The sequence below is a fragment of the Rhincodon typus genome, chromosome 7 (genome assembly GCF_021869965.1).
Source record: "Rhincodon typus isolate 14 chromosome 7, sRhiTyp1.1, whole genome shotgun sequence".
NCBI lineage: Eukaryota > Metazoa > Chordata > Chondrichthyes > Orectolobiformes > Rhincodontidae > Rhincodon > Rhincodon typus.
In genome coordinates this window covers 83,412,538-83,436,055 of record NC_063338.1, presented here as the reverse complement: position 1 = coordinate 83,436,055, position 23,518 = coordinate 83,412,538, and the positions used below count along the sequence as shown (strand labels likewise).

The following is a 23,518-nucleotide window of genomic DNA, read 5'->3' as shown; positions in this document are numbered from 1 at the left end:
ACAAGCCTGCTCTGCCATTCGGCCCAACAAGCCTGCTCTGCCATTCGATCATAACTGATAAGTTTCTCATCCTCATTCTCCTGCGTTTTCACCATAACCCTTCATCCCCATATCATTCGAGAACCTGTCTATCTCTTAAATACACGCAATGACTTTGCCTCAGAGGGATCTGGAGGCCATGAGCTGCATAGAGTCACCACAGGGTGGAAAGCGGTGACAAGTCAGTTACTGCAGTAATTGGTGTTTGGGCCTCAGCTAATCATAGTATGTATCGGTGATTTGAATGAGGGAGCCAAATGTAATAATTCCCAGTCTGCTGACTACAGGTGAGGTGAGAGTGACAGCCCTTGACATCAAGGAGCCCTAGCAAAACTGGAATCAAAGGGAATAAGCTGGCAAATTCTCAGCTGGTTGGAATCAAATGTGGCATATGTGAACATTTTTTTGGTTGTTGAAGATCAGTCATCTCAGTCTGCAGGAGTTCATCGGGGAGTGTCCTCGGCCCAACCATCTTCAGCTGCTTCATGAATGGCCTTCCCACCATCATAAGGTCGGAAGTCAGGATATTTGTCAAATGCAAAATATTCAACACCACAGCATGCAAAAAAGTATTTTTCTCTGCACCTCTGCCTGACACTTCAACACACCACCATGTTCCCTGGCTAACATCTGTCTTAGGCTTGCTGCTGTGTTCCAGCGAAGCACAGTGCAAAACCCACCGATTCTCAGTTACCTGGACTATACATTCTCACACCCTGCTCCCTGTTAAGATTCTATTCTATCCTCCCAGTTCTGCCATCTCTGTCATATTTGTTCCGATGATGTCAACTTTGACAAGGAAGGCTTCGAAATGTCTACCTCCTCTGTCAACCAAGGATTCCCCTCATCCCTCAAAATCCCCCCCTCATCCCTCAAAATCCCCTCCAACAAATTACCCAGTACTGATGTCAGGCTCACTGACATATGGTTCCCTGGCTTTTCCTTGCCACCTTTCTTAAATAAGAACACCACATTAGACACTGTTCAGTCTTCTGGCACCTCATCCATGGCTGTTGATGATACAAATATCGCAGCAAGGTGCCCAACAATCTCTTCCCTAGCTTCCCTCAAAGTTCTGGGATACACCTGATCAGGTCCCAGGGATTTTTCCACCTTTATGCGTTTTAAGATGTACAGCACCACCCCCTCTGTAATATGGACACTTTTCAAGATACCACTGTTTATTTCTCCAGTTCTCTATATTCCATATCCTCCCTCACAGTAATACTTGTTTAATATTTCACCCACTTGCAGCTCCACACATAGACGACCTTGCTGATCTTTTAAGGGGCACTATTCTCTCCCTACTTACTCCTTTGCCCTTAATGTATTGTAGAATCTCTTTGGATTCTCTTTAACCTTATTTGCCAAGGCTATCTCACATCCTCTTTTTGCCCTCCTGATTTCCCTCTTGAGTATACTCCTACTGTCCTTTATATTCCTCAGGGGATTCACTCAATCTCACCTGTCTGTACCTGCTATTTGCCTCTCAATTTCTCTCATCGTCCAGCATTTCTTATACCTACTAGCCCTGCCCTACGTACTAATAGGAACATGCTGTCTCTGGATTCTAATTATCTCATTTTTGAAGGCCTCCCATTTTCCAACTGCCCCTTTACCTGCGAATTGCCTCTCCCAGTCAACTTTTGAAAGTTCTTGCCTAATGCAAAAATTGGCCTTACTGCAATTTAAAATTTTAACTTTAGATAGATCAGGTCTATCCTTTTCCATAACTATTTTAAAACTAAGCATTATGATCACTGGCGTCAAAGTGCTCCCTCACTGACACCTCAGCTGCTTCTCTAATTGGTTCATTAACAGGACAGAATACATCTCTTAAAGGCATAGTACTGTAACAAAATACATATGTAAGAGCATTTTATATTCAATTGAATTCAGCTTTTTCTGCATCATGTCTATGTGGAAATCTCCTTAATGTTAGATCTTGTTTTCAGCTTCATTTGTGGATATGAACAAAACACTAGAAAACTAAATGTAGTTGTACAACATACATGTTTGAATTGGGATTTTGGAGATGAGGAAAGGGTAGTTCTGTTCATGAATTCTTTGCGTGTAAAATAATGGCCTGGATTTCATGGTAGTGTTGATGACCCCATTGATTACAACTTTAGGAGTCTGCAATTGTGCAGTTAAATTCGGAAATCCAGGTGTTGTCAGTGATTCCAAGCTTTACCAGATGCAGTCAGTAGAAATCACTGAACTCTTGAGATTCCACTTTTGTGTGTAAGCCTTGATATCTTTGATATCACTTCTGCTTGTTCAAGTTCACTGCACGTTTATTGGAAAATATGAACAGAGAGCTCTACTTTTTATTTAAATTAGAATGTTTTCTTTGCAAGGCATAAGATAAAACAAATAATTGTAATGCTGGAAATGTGAAACAAAGTGCTAGAGAAACTCAACAGGTCTGGCAGCATCTTTGGAGAGAAAAATAGTTAACATTTTGAGTCCCATGACCCTTCGTCAGATAATGTCAAGCTCAAGTGATGTTGAAGCTGACTGTATCCTAGGCAAGTGGACAGTATTCCATCATACACTTGACTTTTTTACTTTATAGATGGTGGAAAGGAATTGTGGAGATGGGTGGTGAGGTCCTTGCTGCAGAATTCCTAGCCTGTGATCTGCTCTTGCAGCTACAGAATTAAATAGCAAGCAGTTCAGTTCCTGGTCAAATGTTTAGACCCCCACCCCACATGTTGAAAGTGGAGAATTCAGTGACGGTAGTGCCACTGAACGTCAAGGAACAATGGTTAGATTCTCTCTTGTTGGAAATGGTCATTGTCTTCTAGTTGTGGGGTGTGCGTGTCACTTGCTTATTAGTCCAAGCCTGGAGATTGTCCAGGTCTTTCTGCATATGGACATAATCTGGTATGTTGAGTATATTTATTTTTTTCCCCTGCCCTGTTGGATTCTTTTCCTCATGGCAATTCATCCACACTCTAGTTTGGAATCTGCTTATATAGCAAAATAACTTGTGTTCAGTTTAACCCAGACAAATGGTAAAACTTGGCCAAAACTGTATCTGCATTTTTTTAAAAAGGTTATTAAGCTTTTGATGCAAAAGTAAGCAGCCTCGATGGGAAACAAGTGACAAAAGTATTTTAAGAAAAAGCTTTTTGCTGCATTAAATTTAGTACTTCTGTTGGTAATATGTGAAATATATTGACATATTTTATTTGCAATGTACTCATCTCAAAGATTTCTATTTTCAACATTGCACATTTTTCTAGCATGTTGAAATGTTGTGTATAGAAACTAGAGCTGTGTTGTGGGATACTGAGGATGTGCAGTATCTCCAAGAATCTCATTCTGCAGTTTCAAAGGCAGCTCCTAGACCAGTTGGTGATTTCTAATTGTTTTCTTGCATTTTATTCTTTTCCTTTCTCATTCTGACAAAATAAGAAGAGCATGCTCATTTTTGTTTTTTGTAATTCATTTCTTTATGCACTTTCTCACACTCCAGTATATTTTGCATTAGCTCTGCCATGTATCCCAAAAACCATTATTTTACATTGGTTAGACTCTTCGGTACAAGTATAACAGCAATCTTTGTAGAATATATCTCTCACGTGTTTATTGTCTCCAATGATGAATGCTGATTTGTCATGCCAGTTTGATAGCTTCCCAATTGTAATGGTTTATGCAAGTACAAAAGTTCTACGTACACAGAGTAATTTGTGATGGAAGTGTTCTCTGGTCATGATGTGACATTGTGGGAAGATTAAAGTGCACTTTTATTTTTGTTGGTCCATTCTGGTGCAAAGGGACAACCAATTCAATGCTGTTAATAACCACATAGGCAGTTTAACACTTATTGGCCTGGTGGATTTTTTTAAGGTGGTTGATTTGCTGGGCCCAATCAACTTGAAGCTTTCTAGGTGTTAAATTCTTAGCCTTGCATCATTACTTGACTTGTGTCTTTGTATGTTGAAGAGCAAGGGCTAATGTGTGTTGATTTTTTTTTTTACGCATTGCAGTCATTACAACAGTCTAATCATTTGTCCTTTAAAGGCTTTTGCAAGCTACATGGAAAATCATAGAATCCCTACAGTGCGGAAAGAGGCCATTTGGCCCATTGAGCCTGCACTGACTCTCCAAAGAGCATCTGATCCAGATCCCTACTGTACCCTATCCCTGTAAGACCTAAACATCCCTGGATATTTATTTGTCACATGGGTTGACCTGTATGTTGTTTCTTCAACATCCTGTGGTTCTTGGTAGGATTCCTATTTCTGAAAATTGGATGCCTGTTGTTTGTGTTTGTTCATCACAAAATATTTTTTCTGCATTTTAAAATATTTGTGCAACAATGCTGTTTATTGCTTGACATTTAATGTAGCCATCAAATTAAATGTGTTGTATCCATTTTGACAGCTATGACATCAACTTTCTCCTTTCAAAAGCAGCATAGTTTCTTAATTTACGAACAACTTGGCATCATTTGTGACCTTAAGACTTCTATTCCTAATCTGTGTTTATTCATTATCTGTCTTTTAGTATAATACTAAATTCCTCCAGAGACAATCAGTGACTTGAAGTTTATAACCAGAAGTTTTGTGCACTGTGCATAACCTCAAGCTCTCTTCAGATGTTTAAACTTCTGCCTCCTGTAGAGAAGCTGTAACAGATCACTGATCATCGAACATTGAATCATCTGGAACACAGTTTTTATTGAAATAGAATCAAGAAATGCTGAAAATACTCAACAGGTCAGACAGCAACTGTGGAACCAAAAGTGGAGTTCATGATTTTAATATGAAATAGACATTAACATTGCTGAACAGTTCATTGACCTGAAACACTAATTTCATTTTTTTCTCCACAGATGCCACCTGCCATGTTGAATATTTCCAGCATTTTCATTTTAGACTCCCAGAATCCATAATATTTTGCTTTTATGGTAATTTTTGAGTTTGGCTGTTTAGATTCAGGCTTATTATTTCACTGTTCGATACCACTTGTGACTTCTGAGATGCTGAAGCAGTGTGTTTCAATATGTCTCGATAACATCTAGACTTGGACTGATAAATGGCAAGTAACATTCATGGTACATAAGAGCCAGGTGACTATCTCACCACCCATCTTTCCAAAGCCTGTCCACCATCTACAAGGCGTAACTCAGGAGTGTGATTGAATCTATTGGCCTGGGTGAGTGCAGCTCCAGCAACGCTGAAGCTTAACACTATTCTGGAAAAAGCAGCTGGCTTGATTGGCACCCCATTGACCACCATCAACATTCAGTCATAGAGTCCTACAGCATGGAAACAGGCCCTTTGGCCCAAACTGGTCCATGCCGACCAAAACATCCATCCACGCTAACCCTATTTCCCCGCACGTGGCCCATATCCTTCTAAACCTTTCCTATCCATGTATCCATCCAAATGTCTTTGAAAAGTTGATGTACCTGCCTCCACCACTTCCACTGGCAGCTCATTTCATATGTGTATTCCACTCTGTGTTTTTAAAAAAAAAAAAAGTTGCCTTTCAGGTTCCCATGTATTCTTTCCCTTCTTACCTTAAACTGATTCCCCTTACTCCATGATTTCCCAACCCTGGGAAAAAGTCTGAGTGTATTCAGCCTATCCATGTCCCTTATGATCTTACACCCTTCAATAAGATTTCCCCCCTCAGTCTCCTATATTCTGAACAAAAAAGTGCTAACTTGTCCAACCTCTGCCTACAACTCAGTCTCTTGAGTCCTGGCAACATCCTTGTAAATTTCTTCTGCACTCTTTCCAGTTTAATAACATGCTTCCTATAGCAAGGTGACCAAAACGGAACACAATATTCCTTGTGCAGCCTCACCAACATGCTGTACAACTGCAACATAGCTTCCCAACTTATATACTCAATGCCATGGCTGATGAAGGTCAGTGTGCCAAAAGCCACCTTCACTACCCTGTCTGCCTGTGACTCCACTTTCCGAGAACCGTGCACCTGAACTCCAAGGTTCCTCTGTTCCAGTACACTCCTTACGGCCCTACTTTTCACCATGAAACTCCTACCTTCATTGACTTTCCAAAATGCAACACCTCACATTATCCATATTAAACTCCGTTTGCCATTCTTGGCCCACTTCCCCAGCTGATCAAGATCCTACTGCAATTTCTGATAATCTTCCTCACTGTCCACGATACAACCTATTTTAGTGTCATCCGCAAACTTTACTAATGATTCCTTGTACATTCTCATCCGAATCATTGATATAGATAACAAACAGCAGTGGGCTTAGCATCGACCCCTGCAGCACACCAGTCGCCACAGGCCTCCAGTCCAACAAGCATCCTTTCAGTATTACTCTTTGCTTCCTACTATCAAGCTAATTGTGTTTCTAGTTTGCCAGCTCTCCCTGTATTCCATGCGATCTAACCTTCCAGAGCAGCCTACCACATGGAACCTTATCAAAGGCCTTACTGAAATCCATATAGACTACATCTACTGCCCTGCCCTGCCCTCATCAACTTTCCTGGTCACTTCATCAAAGAACTCTAACAAATTTGAGAGGCTCCCAAGCACGAAGCCATGCTGACTATTCCTAATCAAACCCTGTCTTTCAAATGCATGTATATCTTATCCCTCAGAATCTTCTCTAGTACCTACCACAGATGTTAGGCTTGCTGGTCTTTAATTCCCAGGTTTGTCCTTTTCAGCCTTTCTTAAATAAGGGCACAACATTAGCTACCCCCCAGTCTTCCAGGACCTCACCCGTGGCTGGCGATGATGGAAATATATCAGTAAGATCCCCTGCAATTTCCTCTCCAGCCTTTTGTAGGGTTCTTGGATATATTTGGTCAGGACCAGGAGATTTATCCACCTTCATACATATTGATGCTTCCAATGCCACCTCTACTGTGATATGGACTGTCCCCAAGATATCACTACTAACCTCCCTAAGTTCCCATGTCTTCACATGACTTTCTCCACAGTAAACACAGAGGAAGAATATTCATTGAGGACCTTACCTGTTTCCTGTGGTTCCACACGTACATGTCCACTTTGGTCCTTGAAGGGTCCTATTCCCTCTGTAGTTATTCTTTTTCCATTAATATACTTAAAGAAGCTCTTTGGATTCACCCTAGTCTTCTCAACCATAACTATCTCATGTCCCGTTTTCACCCTCCTGATTTCCTTCTTCAGTAAACATCTGTATCCCCTATGTACCTCCAGGATTCCCTTGATCCCAGCTGTCTGTACCTGAGCCGTGTCTCCTTTTTCTGGTCAAAGCCTCAATATTTTTTGTCATCCAGGGTTCCCTGTTCCTGCCAACCTTGCCCTTCACCCTCACAGGAACATGTAGACCTTGAACTGTATGAATCACACTTTTAAAGGCCTCCCACTTGCTGGAGGTCCCTTTTGCCTGCAAACAAACTACTCCAATCAACCTCTGCAAACACTTATCTAATTCCATCAAAATTCACCTTGCCCCACTTTAGAACTTGAACCTGTGAACGAGGTTTATGTCTGTCCATAACCATTTTAAATTTAAAAGAACTATGGTCACTGGTCCCAAAGTGCTACCCCACTGTCACCTCAGTCACCTGTCCTGCTGTGTTTCCCAAGAGTGGTTTGAGTTTTGTTCCTTCCCAAGTAAGACCCTCCATATACTGCTTGAGGAAATTTTCCTGCACACATTTAACAAATCCCACTCCATCTAAGCCCTTGACACTGTGGCAGTCCCAGTCTATGTTAGGAAAATAAAAATCCCCCACTAAGACAATCCTATAGCTCATGCAAGTCTCCCCAGTCTAGATATTTTTATCTGCATATTTGTTCCTCTAATTCCTGTTGACTATTTGGGGGCCTATAGTACAACACAAGTAATGTCACCATTCCCTTCTTATTTCTTAGCTCCACCCCCAAAGCCTCACTGGATGATCCCTCAGTTCTTTAACAATTGATGCACAGTGGCAGCAGCATGTTCCACCTGCAAAATATACTGCTGCAACTTAACCAGGCTGCTTCAACAGCATCTTTCCAACCCCATATGACTTAGTAGGACAAAAGAGTAGATATGTGGGAATGCCACCACCTGACAGGTCTCCAAATGTCTTTCAATCCTGACTTGGAACTATTTCACTGTTCTTTCATTGTCAGTGGGTCAGAAGTCTGGAACTCCATTGCTGACAGCAGCAGTTCACAAAGGCAGCTTGCCACCACCACTTTGAGGATAATTAAATTCAGGCAATGAGTTCTGGTTTAGTAAGCGATGGCTACATCCCATACATAAATTTCAAGAAATTGCAGCATTCTGGGAGTGCACAAACCTGCAACCCAACTCTGCCCAATTTTTGGCAGAGTTCGTTGATCAGTATATTTTATTGGCACACATTGCTGCAACTGTGCATCAGAATCCAAAAAAAATGGAAGAGAGTCATCCTTAATCCTGAGGGACTACCTAACAAGAGATTCTTTCAGAAATGCAAGGAAGTATCAGCTGAGAATTTTGTGGTCAAATCTCTGGAAAGGAATTTTAATCTGTCGCCCCCTAAAACAGGTAAAAGTATCAGCATGGTCCACGTTAATTTGCGAAAGAGATTATTGTTTGAGTAGTCTGTGAATGCAGCTGAAGATGACTTTATCATAATTAATAAGTATTTTTATCAGTCTAGTCTACCACTTATGAGCAACCTGATTTAAAATAACTGAAAATGACTTAATCGATTCATTTGTTATTGTTAATTTATTTGAAAAGGTGCCTTTACAGCAAAAGCAATTTAGCTTTCAAGTAGGTTTTTCAAATCTAACTGACTCGTGCATTTGATACACATTCAGTTTGACAGCATAGACAGTTTTGTGGGCTGGTTATCAGCATGCCTTTTCTATAAACCACAGCAAAAGATCATTTTGCCTTGAACCTAATTAATACTTGGAATCCCTTGGTCTTGTAAGCTGGTTTGTTCAATTCAGACTGATTGTACCGGGATGGGGGTGGGGTTGTTGAGAAAAGAATAACTGATTGGAATTTTGACACTCATATTGGATTTTTTTCTGCCTTTAGTTCTGTAAGTTTTCACTTTGGAAAGTTCTGACTTTTTTCAGATACTATTCCAATGCTAGTAGTTGTTTGGTGATCTAGAACTTTGAGCATTGTTGAAAAAAGATACATTTTGTCAAAGCTTTTCATCTTGTACTCTTTGGAAACAAAGTACATGTGCAGCCGGTTCTGCTATAACGCGTATCTGGTAATGCAAATTGACTATAACGGGACTGATGAATAGGGGAATGCTATTGCTATAAGGATTCCATCGGTGTGTGGAAGAGTACGTGCCAGCATCACATGATCATTTCACAGGCTTTGTTCTGAATGCGTGCAATATTAACGCTAAAAGAGTCTCTGCACCAGCATCTCGTGATTATTTCACAGACTTTGTCATGAGGTGCTTTCTGTGAGAGGTACAGTACTCTATAATTTTCATTTTTATTGCAAATTCTGCCATGTTTACATACAAAAATGTGAGGACAAAGTGACAAGAATGTTAGCAAGAAGCATCCTGGTAATACAATTGCGGGTGGCAAATGTAAAAGAAAGGCTTATAACCCTTTCGAATAGCTTTAACATAAAGAATGCAGTTAATGCTAGCGTGGAGGCCTGGGGTGATGATAGTAAAGACTGCTCGCATGCAGTTTGGCGGAGCCTTCTCCCAGATTTTCTTCCAAGATTTTAAGGGCTTTGATCCATCAGAGGAACTCCCAAGAATCAAAAAAAATTGTACTGATCTTGCCAAGCAAGTTAGATTTGAAGAAATGGAGAGTGAGGATGTTGAAGAGCTGCTTGAGTCCCACTGTGAAGATCTCTCTACAGCTGATCTACAACAACTTGTCACTGAAGGGGAAGTGGAAGCTGGAGATGAAGTAGTAGTAGTCTCGGATGCAGCACCATGGGAGCTTTCCACTTCTGTTTCAGAATGCAGTAGGGTAGCAGTTCGTGAAATAAGATCTTATTTGGCACCCTATGAACAGTTTCTTCATGAAAGAAGAAAAAGAGCAAAGCACCAAAAGCTGGGTATCTTTTTTTTAAGCCAACCTCCAAGAAACAGTCAGAAGATAGTGAACCACGGCTATCCACTTCTGGAATAACTATTTTCTGCCCTAACCCTGTAACCACAACTGCACCTGAAGGTGGTGATGATGATTGATGTTGACCCTCAGCCCCTGCATTATCAACAGAGCAACCTCAAAACCACCTCCCCCATCAAGTCACCTTGACACCTTTTTTCAAGGTAAGGTGATAAATTTACTTTTATTTCATTATTTCGAAATGAATTCCAAATTTATTCAAACTGTGCTATCCCTTTTGTTAGGTTTTTGAGTAATATTGTTTGGTGGTGTGACCCTAACCCCACTTTTCCCACAGGCCCTGTTATTTCTATAGCGCGATTTTCTATAACGCGATGTTATGCAGGAAAAGCAACTATCATGTTACGGCAGAACCGACTGTAGATAGATTGCACCTGTTTCAGTTTAACAAAATAAACAACAGCTATACTGTGATTCATATCTCAAGTTAATCCCTGATCAGTCAGTATCAATCAGCCTGGTTTAAATTTAGGTAAAGCTTGATAGTTAACTGGCAATTATCAGTTAAATGGTGCATTCTCCATGGTGATGTCTACCAGAGTCCACTTGCCAACCATTCAACACTTCTTTCGTATGGCATAAAGTTTTTTGTTCTCATTTACATCGGTAAATGTAACAAGTGTAAGAAGAAAAGCTTTAACAGAAAATGTTTCTTTCAGCACTACTCCAAGATTTTAAGGTACTGTTGCTGTGGAATTTCTGACAGCTAACAATCTCAGATTCGGGATCCGTCTCAAATGTTTTGAGTATACAGACTCGTACTCACTTACCTTGGGTTCAGTTATTGCATTTTAATTACATTCATATTAGGTGTTCGTGTGGATGTACAAACACAGATATGACTTGTTCACTACTTCTCACTGACCACTGACTTTAATGTTCATTAAGCCAACCAACCGCAACACCCATAATCCGAGCTACGAATCTACTCCAAAACCTTAGATATGGGGTCTAGCTCTATGTTTATTGATAGCTTTCTTAGTGGAGAATCAGGCTTCTAGGAATTCACATGCTTGACACTTGAATACATTGTTAACGAGGTGGTGGGTCTCTTCTAGTTTGTTGCGTTTAATGACAAATATGTCATCTGTGTACCAGATCACTCTTTAGGTTGAATGCAGGGGAGAGTTCTAGTGTGTTCTAGGCTTTGCATGACTGTCTCTGCGATGAGCCCTGAGATGGGTGACCCCATGGGTGTGCCATTGATCTGTTTGTATACTTAACCGTTAAAGATGAAGTGTGTGGTGAGGCACAGGTCTATTAGTTTGAGTATGTTGTCATTGCTGATGGAGCTGCTGGTCTGCATTCCTGCTTCATCTAGTAATGTGGCCAGTGTTTCTTTGGCTAGTGCGATGCCAATTGACATGAATAATGCTGTGACGTCAAAGGATACTATAATCTCTTTGTTGCTGTGTTCTTGAGGATATTGAGGAATTCTTGGGTTGAGTCGATGCAGTACAGTGATCCGTCGACTAGCAGTTTCAGTCTCTGTTTCCCTACCAGGCACACCTTCACACAAACTGGCCAAGGAACTACAATGGGTCTGAGGGGGATGTCTGGTTTGTGTACTTCAGGAAGTCCACAGAAGCGGGGGGTTTTCGTGCATTCTGGTTTCATTCTCGTGTCGTCCACCTTGGTTATCTGTCCTGCATCTTCTATCTCTTCAGGTGTCTGGGTGATCCTACTATCTAGCTATGATGCTGCTTGGCCTGCTGTGTTCATCCAGCCTTGCACCTAGTTGTCTCGGATTCTCCAGCATCTGCAGTTCCTACTATCTCTGATTCGATTTTAACCCCACTGCGAAGCCTCTTCTAAGGATGCCTAACCTGAAGAAGTTACCCTCCTCCCTCCGGACAAACCTCAAGGGATCTCTCTCCCACTGCAACTCTCTCGTAATCTCTTCGGCCCTGAAACTGCTCGATCACGTCCTGAAGCACCTTTTCTGATGAAGGGTCTAGGCCCGAAACGTCAGCCTCTCTGCTCCTATGATGCTGCTTGGCCTGCTGTGTTCATCCAGCCTTGCACCTTGTTGTCTCGGATTCTCCAGCATCTGCAGTTCCTACTATCTCTATCTAGCTATGGTGTTGGGTCTATCACCACCTGTTGGTAAGTGTTTGTATTTGCAAGCAATGCCTGCGCTTGCCTACCAACAGATGGCGATAGATGCAACACCATAGCTAGATAATACAATCACCCAGACACCTGAAGAGACTGAAGAATGCAGGGCAGATAACCAAGACGGACTATGACAATGAAACCAGAAGGCACGAATACCCTCCGCTTCAAAAATCAGCAACAAAGAGATTATAGTATCCTTTGACGTCACAGCATTATTCACGTCAATTGACATCCCACTAGCAAAGAAATACTGGCCACATTACTAGACGAAGCAGGAATGCAGACCAGCAGCTCCGTCAGCAATGACAACATACTCAAATTACTAGACCTGTGCCTCTCCACACACTTCGTCTTTAATAATCAAGTATGTAAACGGATCAATGGCACACACATGGGGTCACCCATCTCAGGACTCATTGCAGAGGCAGTAATGCAAAGACCAGAACACACTGGAACCCTCCCCTGCATTGAACGTAAACTGTGGATCTGGTACATAGACGGCACATTTGACATTATTGAACACAACAAACTAGAAGAGACCCACCAACTCTTCAACAACATATTCGAGGGAATTAAATTCGCAAGAGAAGAAGAAAACAACAATCAGCTTCTATTTCTAGGCATCAGAGTTGAACGTATGACCAACGGGATGTTCCAAACCTTAGTATACAGGAAAGCAACCCACACTGACCAACCCCTCAACTTCCACAGCTACCACCCCAACATCCACAAACAAAGCTGTATTAGGATACTAAACGGGCCATCACTCGCTGCAACACACCAGAACTACGCAGGAAAGAGGAAGAGCACCCATGCAACATCTTCACTATGAATGGATATCCCTGCAACTTCATCCGCAGGTGCCTACTAAACAAACAACAACAAGAGGGCACAGTACGCCCTAACACACTGGCCATACTGCCCTATATCAAGAGCATATCAGAACTGACAACACGACTCCTAAGACCACTAGGAACCATGGTAGCGTACAAGCCCACAGCCACTCTACGACAAACACTCACAAGCATTAAAGACCCCATTCCCATAACATGTTGAACCAACACGGTTTACAAAATACCATGTGACAACTGCCACAAACATTACATTGGACAGACCGGAAGGAAACTAGCCATCAGAATACACAAACATCAGCTCGCAGCAAAACGACACGATTAATTTTCTGTACTATCAATACACTCAGACAATGAAGGCCGTCAGTTAAACTGGAACAACATAACTATAGTAACCCAAGCCAAACGTAGACACACATGGGAATTCCTAGAGACATGGCTCTGAACCCATAATGCAATCAACAAGCATATATAATTGGACCCATATACAAACACATACAGATCAAAACTGGAAATGACACTACTCACCATAACGGACTGGACAGTATAAATTCCAAGCGTAGTAGGACAACCTTGCTTCATCGGAGGGCCTCACTGATGATGTTACCTAGCATAGTGACAAAACATCTGAATGAAGACAAGCCAGCTTGATGAGCAAGTCAACAGCATCTGGATTTAGTGTTGTGCAGTGAGGCAGTCTTGGTCAGGGAGTTTAAGGTGCAGGAACCCTTCGGAGACAGTGGCCATAATACGATAGAATTTACTCTAATTTGAGAGGGAGAAGGTGGAATCAGATGTAACGGTATTACAGTTGAATATAGGCAACTACAGAGGCATGAGGGAGGAGCTGACCAGAATTGACTGGGAGAGGAACCTAGCAGGAAAGACAGTGGAACAGCAATGGCAGAAATTTCTGGAAGTAATTCGGGAGACACAGCAAAAATTCATCCCTAGGAAAAAGAAGCGTATTAAAGGGAAGATGAGGCATCCATGGCTGACAAGGGAAGTCAGGGACAAGATAAAAGCAAAAGGTCCTCTGCACCTCGTTCAGTTTGGTTCATGCTTATGCGTAACGTCATTTCCATGAGAGCCGCAGCTGTTGGCTTTGGCCAAAATGTAAAAACTTGTTGAATATTTTTGTTTAAAATAACTGGCAGGACACATATAGACTTATCATCAAAAACCAGGTTCCTTTTAAGAGTCTTTGGCGCTCCTGTGCTAAGGTAGTAGGTTTATTGTAGCACGTGATAAACTTTTTTTATTCATTGGGCATCGCTGTCTAGGCCATAATTTGCCCATCCTTAATGACTGTTAAGATGGCGGTGATCTGCCTTGAACTGTGTAATCCTTTGGGTCACGGTACATCACAATATTGTTGGGAAAGGAATTCCAGTATTTTGACCCAAGTACTGTGAAGGAATGGTGATCACAGATGATTTGCGGGTTGGGGGAAAACTTGCGGTTGATGGTATTTCCATGGATCTGTCTCCTTTGTCTTTCGAAGTGGCAAATTGCGTGTTTGGAAGGGATAATTGAAGGAGCCTCAGAGTTGCTGCATCACATCTTGCTGTCACTGTGGTGGGTGAGGTGTTAATTCAGCGATTTTCCTTTGTTCTGGTTGATGTGGAGCTTCATGAGTTTTGTTGGACATGTCCCCAGCCAGACAAGTGGAGAGTATTCCATTACAGACAGTCTGCCGAGAGAAGACTCCTCATCTCTGTCTTAAATTTATGCCTGTTAATTCTGAAACGATGTCCTCTGGTCCTAGACTCTCCCACATTTCTCAGCATTTATCCTGTCCAGCCCCTTAAGAATCCTATATGTTTTGATGAGAGCACCTCTCCTTCTTCTAAACTCCAGCGAGGTTGGGAGTGCAACCTGTATAGCCTTTGCTTGCAAACCAGTGCCTCCCTACTGGGGATCATCCTAGTGAACCTTCTCTGAACTGTCTACAATGAAACAATATCGTTCCTTAAATGATGTGGCCAAAACTATTCTCTAGTGATGGTACCTAATTCCTCCCCTGTATACTTTAAAGGAATGTTCAAAGTACCTTCCACTGTAAAGACTGATGCAAAATATGTTTAACTCCACCATTTCCCCAGTTATCCAGATGCAGTCTCATCAACACATGTACAGTTGCAGTGAGATTTCCCTGCCTTTATACTCTAACCCTCTTGGAAATAAGAGCCGATATTCCATTTGCCTTCTAATTACATGCTGCACCTGTGTGCTAGCTTTGTGTTTCTTTCTGTGCACAAGTACCTCCAGTCTCTGTTTTGCAACTTTCTGCAGCTTTTCTCCATTTAAGTAAAACTCTGTTCTTTTGTTCTCCATCTAAAATGAACCACTTCACATTTTCCCATGTTGTACTCCAACCCTGGTCAATTTTTTTTTAATGTGTTAGAACAACTTTTGGTAATTATTATGTTGTTTAAGATTTTGCTGAGTGCTAATTGGCTACTGAAAGGTCCCTGAAAGTGGCAACATGGGTGGATAAGGTAGCCAAGAAGGTGTACAGCATGCTTGCCTTCATTAGCCAGGGCATTGAATATAAAAGTTGGCAAAGTATGTTACAGCTGTACAAAACTTTAGTCAGGCCACGTTTGGAATATTGTGTGCAGAACTGGTCGCCAGGCTACCAGAAGGACGTGGATGCTTTGGAGAGGGTGCAGAGAAGATTCACCAGGGTGTTGCCTGGTCTGAAGGATTTTTAATTATGAGGAGCAATTGGATAAACTCCATTTTCACTGGAAGGACGGACGCCGAGGGGTGACTTGAATGATCTTCAAAATTGAGAGGCATAGATGGGGTGGGTAGTGAGAGGCTTTTTCCCAAGGTGGAAAGGTCAACTAGAAGAGGGCACAGGTTCGAGGTGAGAGGGGAAAATTTTATGGAGACGTGGGGAAAATTTTTTGTACAAATAGTGGTGGGTGCCTGGAACCCACTACTAGTGGAGGTGGTGGAAGCAGGCACATTATCAAGACATGTCTTAAACATGACTAGACAAATGAACGGAAGGCGAACAGAGTGATAGAAACCTTGCATGGGCAATAAGTAATGAGTCTTAACAAGATTAGGAATTGGTGCAGGCTTGGTGGGCTTGAAGAGCCTGTTCCTGTGCTGTATTGAGTATTGTATTACACTAGTGACAGCATTTCAGAAGTATTTCTTTGGTTGTAAAGCACTTTGAAATGTCATGTGATGATGAAAGATGCAGTTTCTTTTCTTCATGTAACATAAACAGTCATAGCGTCAAACAGCATGAAATAGACCCTTCATCCAACCAGTCCATGCTGACCATAATCTTAAACTGGACTGGTCCCACCTGCCTGTGCTTGGCCCATATCTCTCCAAACGTTTCTTATTCGTGAGCTTATCTAAATGTCTTTTAAACGTTATGACTGTACCCACATCCACCACTTCCTCCGAAGGTCCACTCCAAACAAGAACCACTCTTTTCCAAAAAAAAAATGCCCCTTTTTAAAACCTTTCTCCTTTCACCTTTAAAAATATGCCCCCTGGTCTTGAAACCGTTCAGCCTAGCGCAAAGACTCCTGCCATTCAGCTTATCTATACCCGTTATGATTTTATAAACCTTTATAAGGTCACCCCTCAGCCTCCTGTGTTCCAGTGAAAAAAGTCTCAGCCTCTCCTTGTAACTCAAACCCTCCATAACTCAAACTTTCCATTCCCAGCAACATCCTGGTAAATCTTTTCTAAACCCTCTCCAGTTTAATGATATCCTTCCTATAACGTGGTGACCAGATATGGACGGACACAATGCTCCAGAAGAGGCCTTGCCACCATCCTGTACAACCTCAACATGATATCCCAACTACCATACTCAAAGGTCTGAACATTGAAGGCAAGCCTGCTTAATGCCTTTATAACCACTGTGTCTCCATGTGATGCAAACTTCAAAGAATTATGTACCTGGACCTCTGTGTCTCTTTTTGACAACACTACCCATGGCCCTACTTTTAATTGTGTAAGTCCTTCCCTTGTTTGTTTATACCAAAATTCAAAACCTCCTGGTTATCTAAATTAAACTCCATCTGCCATCCTTGGCCCATCTGATCAAGGTCCCATTGTACTCTGAGGTAACCACCTTCACTATCCACTGGACCACTAATTTTGGTGTCATCTGCAAAATTACTAACCATACCTCCTGTATTCACATCCAAATCATTTATGTAAATGACAAAAAGCAGTGAAACCAGCACCGATCCTTACAGCACACTGCTGGTCACTGGCCTCCAGGCTGAACAACAACCTTCTACCATCACCCTCAGTCTCCTACCATCAAGCCAATTTTGACACATAGGAAGATGGTCGTGGTTGTTGGAGGTCAGTCATCTCTGCAGGAGTTCCTCAGCACAGTGTCCTAGGCCCAACCATCTTCAGCTGCTTCATCAATGACCTTCCCTCCATCATAAGGTCAGAAGTGAGGATGTTCACTGATTATGCAATGTTCAGCAGTATTCGTGACTCCTCAGATACTGAAGCAGTCCTTGTCACCTGGATATTGTTGCATTTCAATAAGTGCCAAGTAACATTCATGCAACACAAATGCCAGGCCATGACTAAGAGGCAATCTAATCATTGCCCCTTGACATTCAGTGGTGTTACCAACATGGAGTCCTTCACTATCAACATCCTTGGGGTTATCATTGACCAGAAACTCAACTGGACTCACCACACTTAACACAGTGGCTACAAGAGGAGGTCAGAGGCTAGGAATACTATGGTGAGTAACTCACCACCTGACTCCCCAAAGCTTGTCCACCATCTGCAAGGCACAAATCGGGAGTGTGATGGAATACTCCCCACTTGCCTGGATGAGTGCAGCTCAAGCAACACTCAAGAAGCTTGACACCATCCAGGACAAAGCAGCCCTCTTTAATGGAACTGCATCCACTCCCTGCACCACTAATGCTCAGTCACAGCAGCGTGTACTGTCTACAAGATACATGCAGAAATTCACCAAAGATCCTCAGACAGCACCTTCCAAACCCATAACCCCTTCTATCTCAAAGGATAAGGGCAGCAGATATATGGGAACACCACCACCTTCAAGATCTCCTCCAAGCCACTCAACATCCTGACAAAGAAACATATTGTTGATTCTTCACTGCTGCTGGTTCAAAATCCTGGAATTCCCTTGTAATAGCATTATGGGACTGCAGCGGTTCAAGAAGACAGCTCACTAGTACCTTCTCAAGGGCAAGTAGGGATGGGTAACGAATGCTGGCCAGCCAGCGATGCCTGTATCCCACAAATGAATAAATTAAAAGAAACTTGCCCACCACTGATGTCAGGCTCACCGGCCTATAGTTCCCTGCTTTTTCCTTATCACTTTTCTTATATGCACCACAGTAGTCAACCCCCAGTCTTCCAGCACCTCATCCATGGCTATTGATGGTACACTTATCTCGGGAAGGAGTCTGGCAATTCTCCCCTAGCTTCCTACAAAGTTCTGGGATATACCTGGTCCAAGTCCTGGGGATTTATCCGCCTTTAAGCGTTTTAAGACATCGAGTACCTCTTCTTCTGTAATATGGACACTTCAAGGCATCACTATTTATTTCCCCAAGTTCTCTAGCTTCTGTGTCCTTCTCCACAGTAAATACTGACATGATTTCATACATAGATGGCCTCATTGATCATCAAGGGGCCCTGTTCAATTCTCAGTTCCTCTTTTGTCCTTCATGTATTTGCATAATCTCTTTGGATTGTCCTTAATGGATAGCTTTTACAACAACCTTTTATGACATGTGGAGTTGAGTTGAGGACACATGAGGAAATTAGCAGAAGTATGTCATGCTATTCTGAAAAGGTGTCATAATCAATTCTAATTCTCATAACACCTCTGGACAATGACTTAATATGGCTGCTAATCAAGAAAACATACCTAATGATATAAATAAAATCAGTTGTGCCTCACTTCTTGGTCGTCAGCTATTGGTAATGAACCTGTTGAAAGAGACAGCCCTCCTAACCATCTTCAACACTTTGAGTGCCAATGAAGTGCAGACTCCTTTTTGTGCTCCTTTGAGACCCGCTCCGGGGAGGATCACTTATTTTATGCTGGTCATTGTCATTACCCTATTTCCTGTTAAGCTGCACATACTATTGATGAAAGTTCATTGAAATTATTATCTACAGTTTGCTATCTGAAACCTCCAAAATGCTTTTATCTGCTGGCATCAATGTAAGAACAAGGCACAAACACTTCAGATGCCTAATCTCCACATCCGAGAGATGATCCTGGTCATCTAATCGATAATATCTTTGTCTTTATATCTCACCGCCACTAGCTCCTCCTCATTGCGTTCTGTCACACTGTGCAGTCTCTGGCTAGGGTTCATAGATTGTATTCGGGAAGTTTTCCTAGAACAGTCCATTACGGATCAAACCAGGAAGCAGGCTATTTTGGAACTGGTATTGTATAGTGAGGCAGGTTTAATAAATGATGTCTGAGTAAGAGATCCCCAAGGAATAGTACCAGTACATGGTAGAATTTAGCATTCAGTTTGAATGTGAGAAACTTGGGTCAGAAACAACTGTGCTAAACTGATGAGTAATTACATATGGATGAGGGTTGAGTTGTTTGAAGTGGACTGGGAAAGAAGTTGAGCAGAAAACATGGTTAGGGAACAATGGTGGATGTTTAAGAAAATAGTACGTGACTCAGTGCAGAAATATATTCCAACGAGAAGGATTCTTAGAAGGGGATAAACCAGCCATGTTTAAAGAGAAGTTTAATAGTATCAAGTTGAAAGAAAAATCATACATTGTGGCAAAGATTAGTTGTAAACTATAGGATTGGATAAGTTGTAAAAACCAACAAAAGATGACCAAAAATAATGCAGGGAGAAAATAAACTGAGGAAATATTACCAAGTAATCTCAAAATGAACAGGAGGAGCTAATTTTAAATGTACAAAGAAAAAGAGGGGCCAAAGTTAACATTGGCCTCAGAGCACAAGGCTGGGGAAATAATGAGCCAGGGAATGGTGGAGGAGCTGAATAGAATAGAATCCCTACAGAGTGGAAACAGGGCCTTTGGCCCAGCAAGTCCACACCGACCCAAACCCATCCCCCTATAACCCACCTAATCTACACATCCCTGAACACTATGGACAATTTAGCATGGCCAGTCCACCTAGCTTGCACATCTTTGGACTGTGGGAGGAAACTGGAGCACCCAGAGGAAACTCATGCAGACACAGGGAGAATGTGCAAACTCCACACAGACAGTCGCCCGAGGATGGAATTGAACCCGGGTCCCTGGTGCTGTGAGGCAGCAGTGCTAACCACCATGCCGCCCAAATAGATATAGATAATGGTATGTCTTCACGGTAGAGTCACAGTCATACAGTACGGAAACAGACCTCTTGGTCCGATTCATTCACGCTGACCAAAATCCCAATTTGACCTAGCCCCATTTGGCGGCATATGGCCCATATCCGTCTAAACCCTCCCTATTCATATACCCATCCAAATGCCTTTTAAATATTGTAATTGTACCCACCTCCACCACTTTCTCTGGCAGCTTATTCTATACATGCACTGCCCTCTGTGTGGAAGAAGTTACTCCTCAGGTCCTTTTTAAGTCTTTCCTCTCTCACCTTAAACCTATGCCCTCTATGTCCTCCCTCACCCTAGGAAAAAGACCTTGACTATTCACCCTATCCATGCCCCTCATGATTTTATAAACCTCTAAGGTCATCCCTCAGCCTCTGACGCTCCAGGGAAAATAGTCCGAGCTTATTCAGCCTCACCGTATCGCTTGAGGATATTAATAGCAGTCCAAAAATAGTAAATAATCAAAGGGCCCAAAGTGAAACGAAATATACACAATAAATGCCACTAGACATGCCAACCCGAAATGTCACCTTTCCTGCTCCCCTGATGCTGTCTGGCCTGCTGTATTCCTCCAGCTCTACACTGTTTGCTACCGACATACACTGGTTGTCATCTTCCAGGAGTCCTTAGATTCTGGAACAGTCCCAGAGGATTGGAAAATTGCCAGTGTAGCACCTTTACTCAGAATCCAAGTAACTGTAGGCCAGTTATCTTTCCATCTGTTGATGGAAACTGTTAAGAGTATTATAAAGGATGTAATAGCAGCATACTATAGAAAAAGATCATTTGATCAAACAGAATAAGCATGGCTTCATGAAAGGGAAATATTTAGCAGTGGTAACAAACAGGATAGATTTCAAAAAAAGAGCCAGTAGATATAATATAATTTAATTTCCAAAAGATGTTTGATGCGGTACCATCGATTAGGCAATTTAATAAAATAAACATATTAGTTTGGATAGAGAATTAGCTCTTAGAGTTGGGATAAAGGGTGCATTGTCAGATTGGTAATCTGTGACTAATGGAGTGCCACAGGGATCAGTGCTGGCACAGCAATTATTTACGATACATGCTAATGACTGACAGAACTGGACATACTATTGCCACATTTGCTGCTGATGGAAAAATAGGTGGGAAGCCAAATACTGGAAATGGGTAAGTGTCTGCAGAGGGCTATAGAGAGGTTAAGTGAGTGGGCAAAATGAGGTGTGCACTTTAGCAGAATGAATAGAAAAGCTGAATATTATTTAAATGGGAAAAGGCTACAGAAAGCTGTAGCAAAGAAGGATTTGGGGTTTTGAGTGCAGGAAACACAAAAAGCTAGAATCTAAGTTTAATGGCTAATAGGGAAGTCAAATATTGGCCTTTATTTCAAATGGAATGAAGTGTAAAAATAATTGAAATGAATTAGAATTAAATTAGCTTTATTGTCACATGCACTCAAATGAATGCAGTGAAAAGTTTACAAAGATGCCACTTACAGCATACCTTAGGTACAAGATACGTAGATACAGATACTTAAGTATTTGGTATAATTTTTTCTATTTTACGAATAAAAATTCCAGCATAAAAATGAAAAGCAAAACAATATACTCAATTTACAGTCCTACCACCCTAGTCCATGAAGGCACCTAGACTCCAGAGCATGCTGAGTATCAAAACCTGAGGCCTCGCCTCCAGTCCAAAAAGGGACCCGGCACCCCCACCGCAGCCTCCGGCCCGGGACCCGGCTCCCCGCCACGGCCTCCAAGATTCTCAAGGTGTTTGACACACTAGTTGAGATTTTTTTCTTTTGGGATGTCAATCACCAATGAACGTAATCTGAGTAACTGGTCGCCCACTTAAGCCAAGATTTTTGTCTGAGGGTAATGAATCTGTGCAATTCTTTGCTGTAGAGTGCTGTCAAGGCTGGATGACTAAACCATTCAAGGCTAAATTGGATGGATATTTCTTTCTTAGGGTATCAAAGGTTAGGAGAATAAGGCAGAAAAGTGGAGTTGAGGATTATATGATCTCTCTCAGTCTGAATGCAGAGCAGATTCAATGGGCTGAATGGCATGTTCCTTTGTTTTACGATCGTATTGATGAGGTAGTGCCACATTACTCAGCAGGTAGAGAATTGTCTTCTGGGCCAAGTTTTCCATAACATGGCTTTGTTTTAGAATGCTGCTAAATGGTGTGGGAAGCCTTGATTTAGCATGAGATCCAGGTCTGATCTGACGTAAGATAATGCTCCCTTCTGTTTGAACTATGGATTCGTATGATATCAGAGCGTCAAAACGGCAGATTTCTGATGATTGTTTGCCAAAAGAATGTGAAATTTTCATGACCCTAGTTGGCAGGGGGCCAGAACAGTATTTGCATGACTTCCTGAACTCCTTTAATGTAAAGATGCATTTTTTTTTAAATGGCTGTGTGGATTAAAGTGTTTACTCAATGAAATAAATGAAGGTATTTGAAAGAAAAAATTTATTTGTCGTCACCTCTTGTAATAATCATAGTATGCCATTTATCTGCTACCCAAAAAAAAAGCTGGTTTGGTAATTCCATCTGTTGTGTGTGAAGTGAAGTTCAAATTCTGTTTTCCAATAATAATGGTGCATTAAAATACGTATCTGTGTTTGGAGCCATGATATATGGTCTTCAAATTGTTGCAAATTAATTTGCAGGGTGATAACACATTATTTGAGAGAGACGTTTATGGTTGATCTATTTTTTGACTTTCCAGAAACACGATCAGGGTCATGTCCTATTGGATTTAGTCTTCAGACACCTTGATCTGACTGAACGAGACTACTTTGGTTTACAGCTAGCCGATGATGCATCAGATAGCCCTGTGAGTAGTGGTTTCAAGTGTCCTTACTTGGAATGAATTCAGAAGCTGTTTAATTGACTATAAGTAAAATGAAAAGTGTGTTCTCATGGGTTTGTAACTTCATGTTAATATAAATCCTTATTGTTTAATGTTAGTCATTCCAAAATTAATGCTGCTTTTTGTTAAAATGAGCTGATTACATTTTTTAAAACTTTGGGCATTCTGCT

At 41.7% G+C, this 23,518-nt stretch overlaps 1 protein-coding gene across 5 annotated transcripts in view; it reads left to right on the top strand.

Annotated features, from left to right (window-relative positions):
- The window catches only part of ptpn4a (protein tyrosine phosphatase non-receptor type 4a), a 276,928-nt gene that overhangs the window by 97,862 nt on the left and 155,548 nt on the right, over positions 1–23,518 (top strand). For all 5 annotated transcript variants that reach the window (XR_007262457.1, XM_048598845.1, XM_048598844.1 and 2 more), the window contains one exon: positions 23,205–23,312. Coding sequence is in view for 4 of the 5 variants with exons in the window: in XM_048598845.1 (XP_048454802.1) it covers positions 23,205–23,312 (108 nt within the window). In the remaining variant the exon portion in view is untranslated. The remainder of the gene's footprint in view (positions 1–23,204; positions 23,313–23,518) is intronic.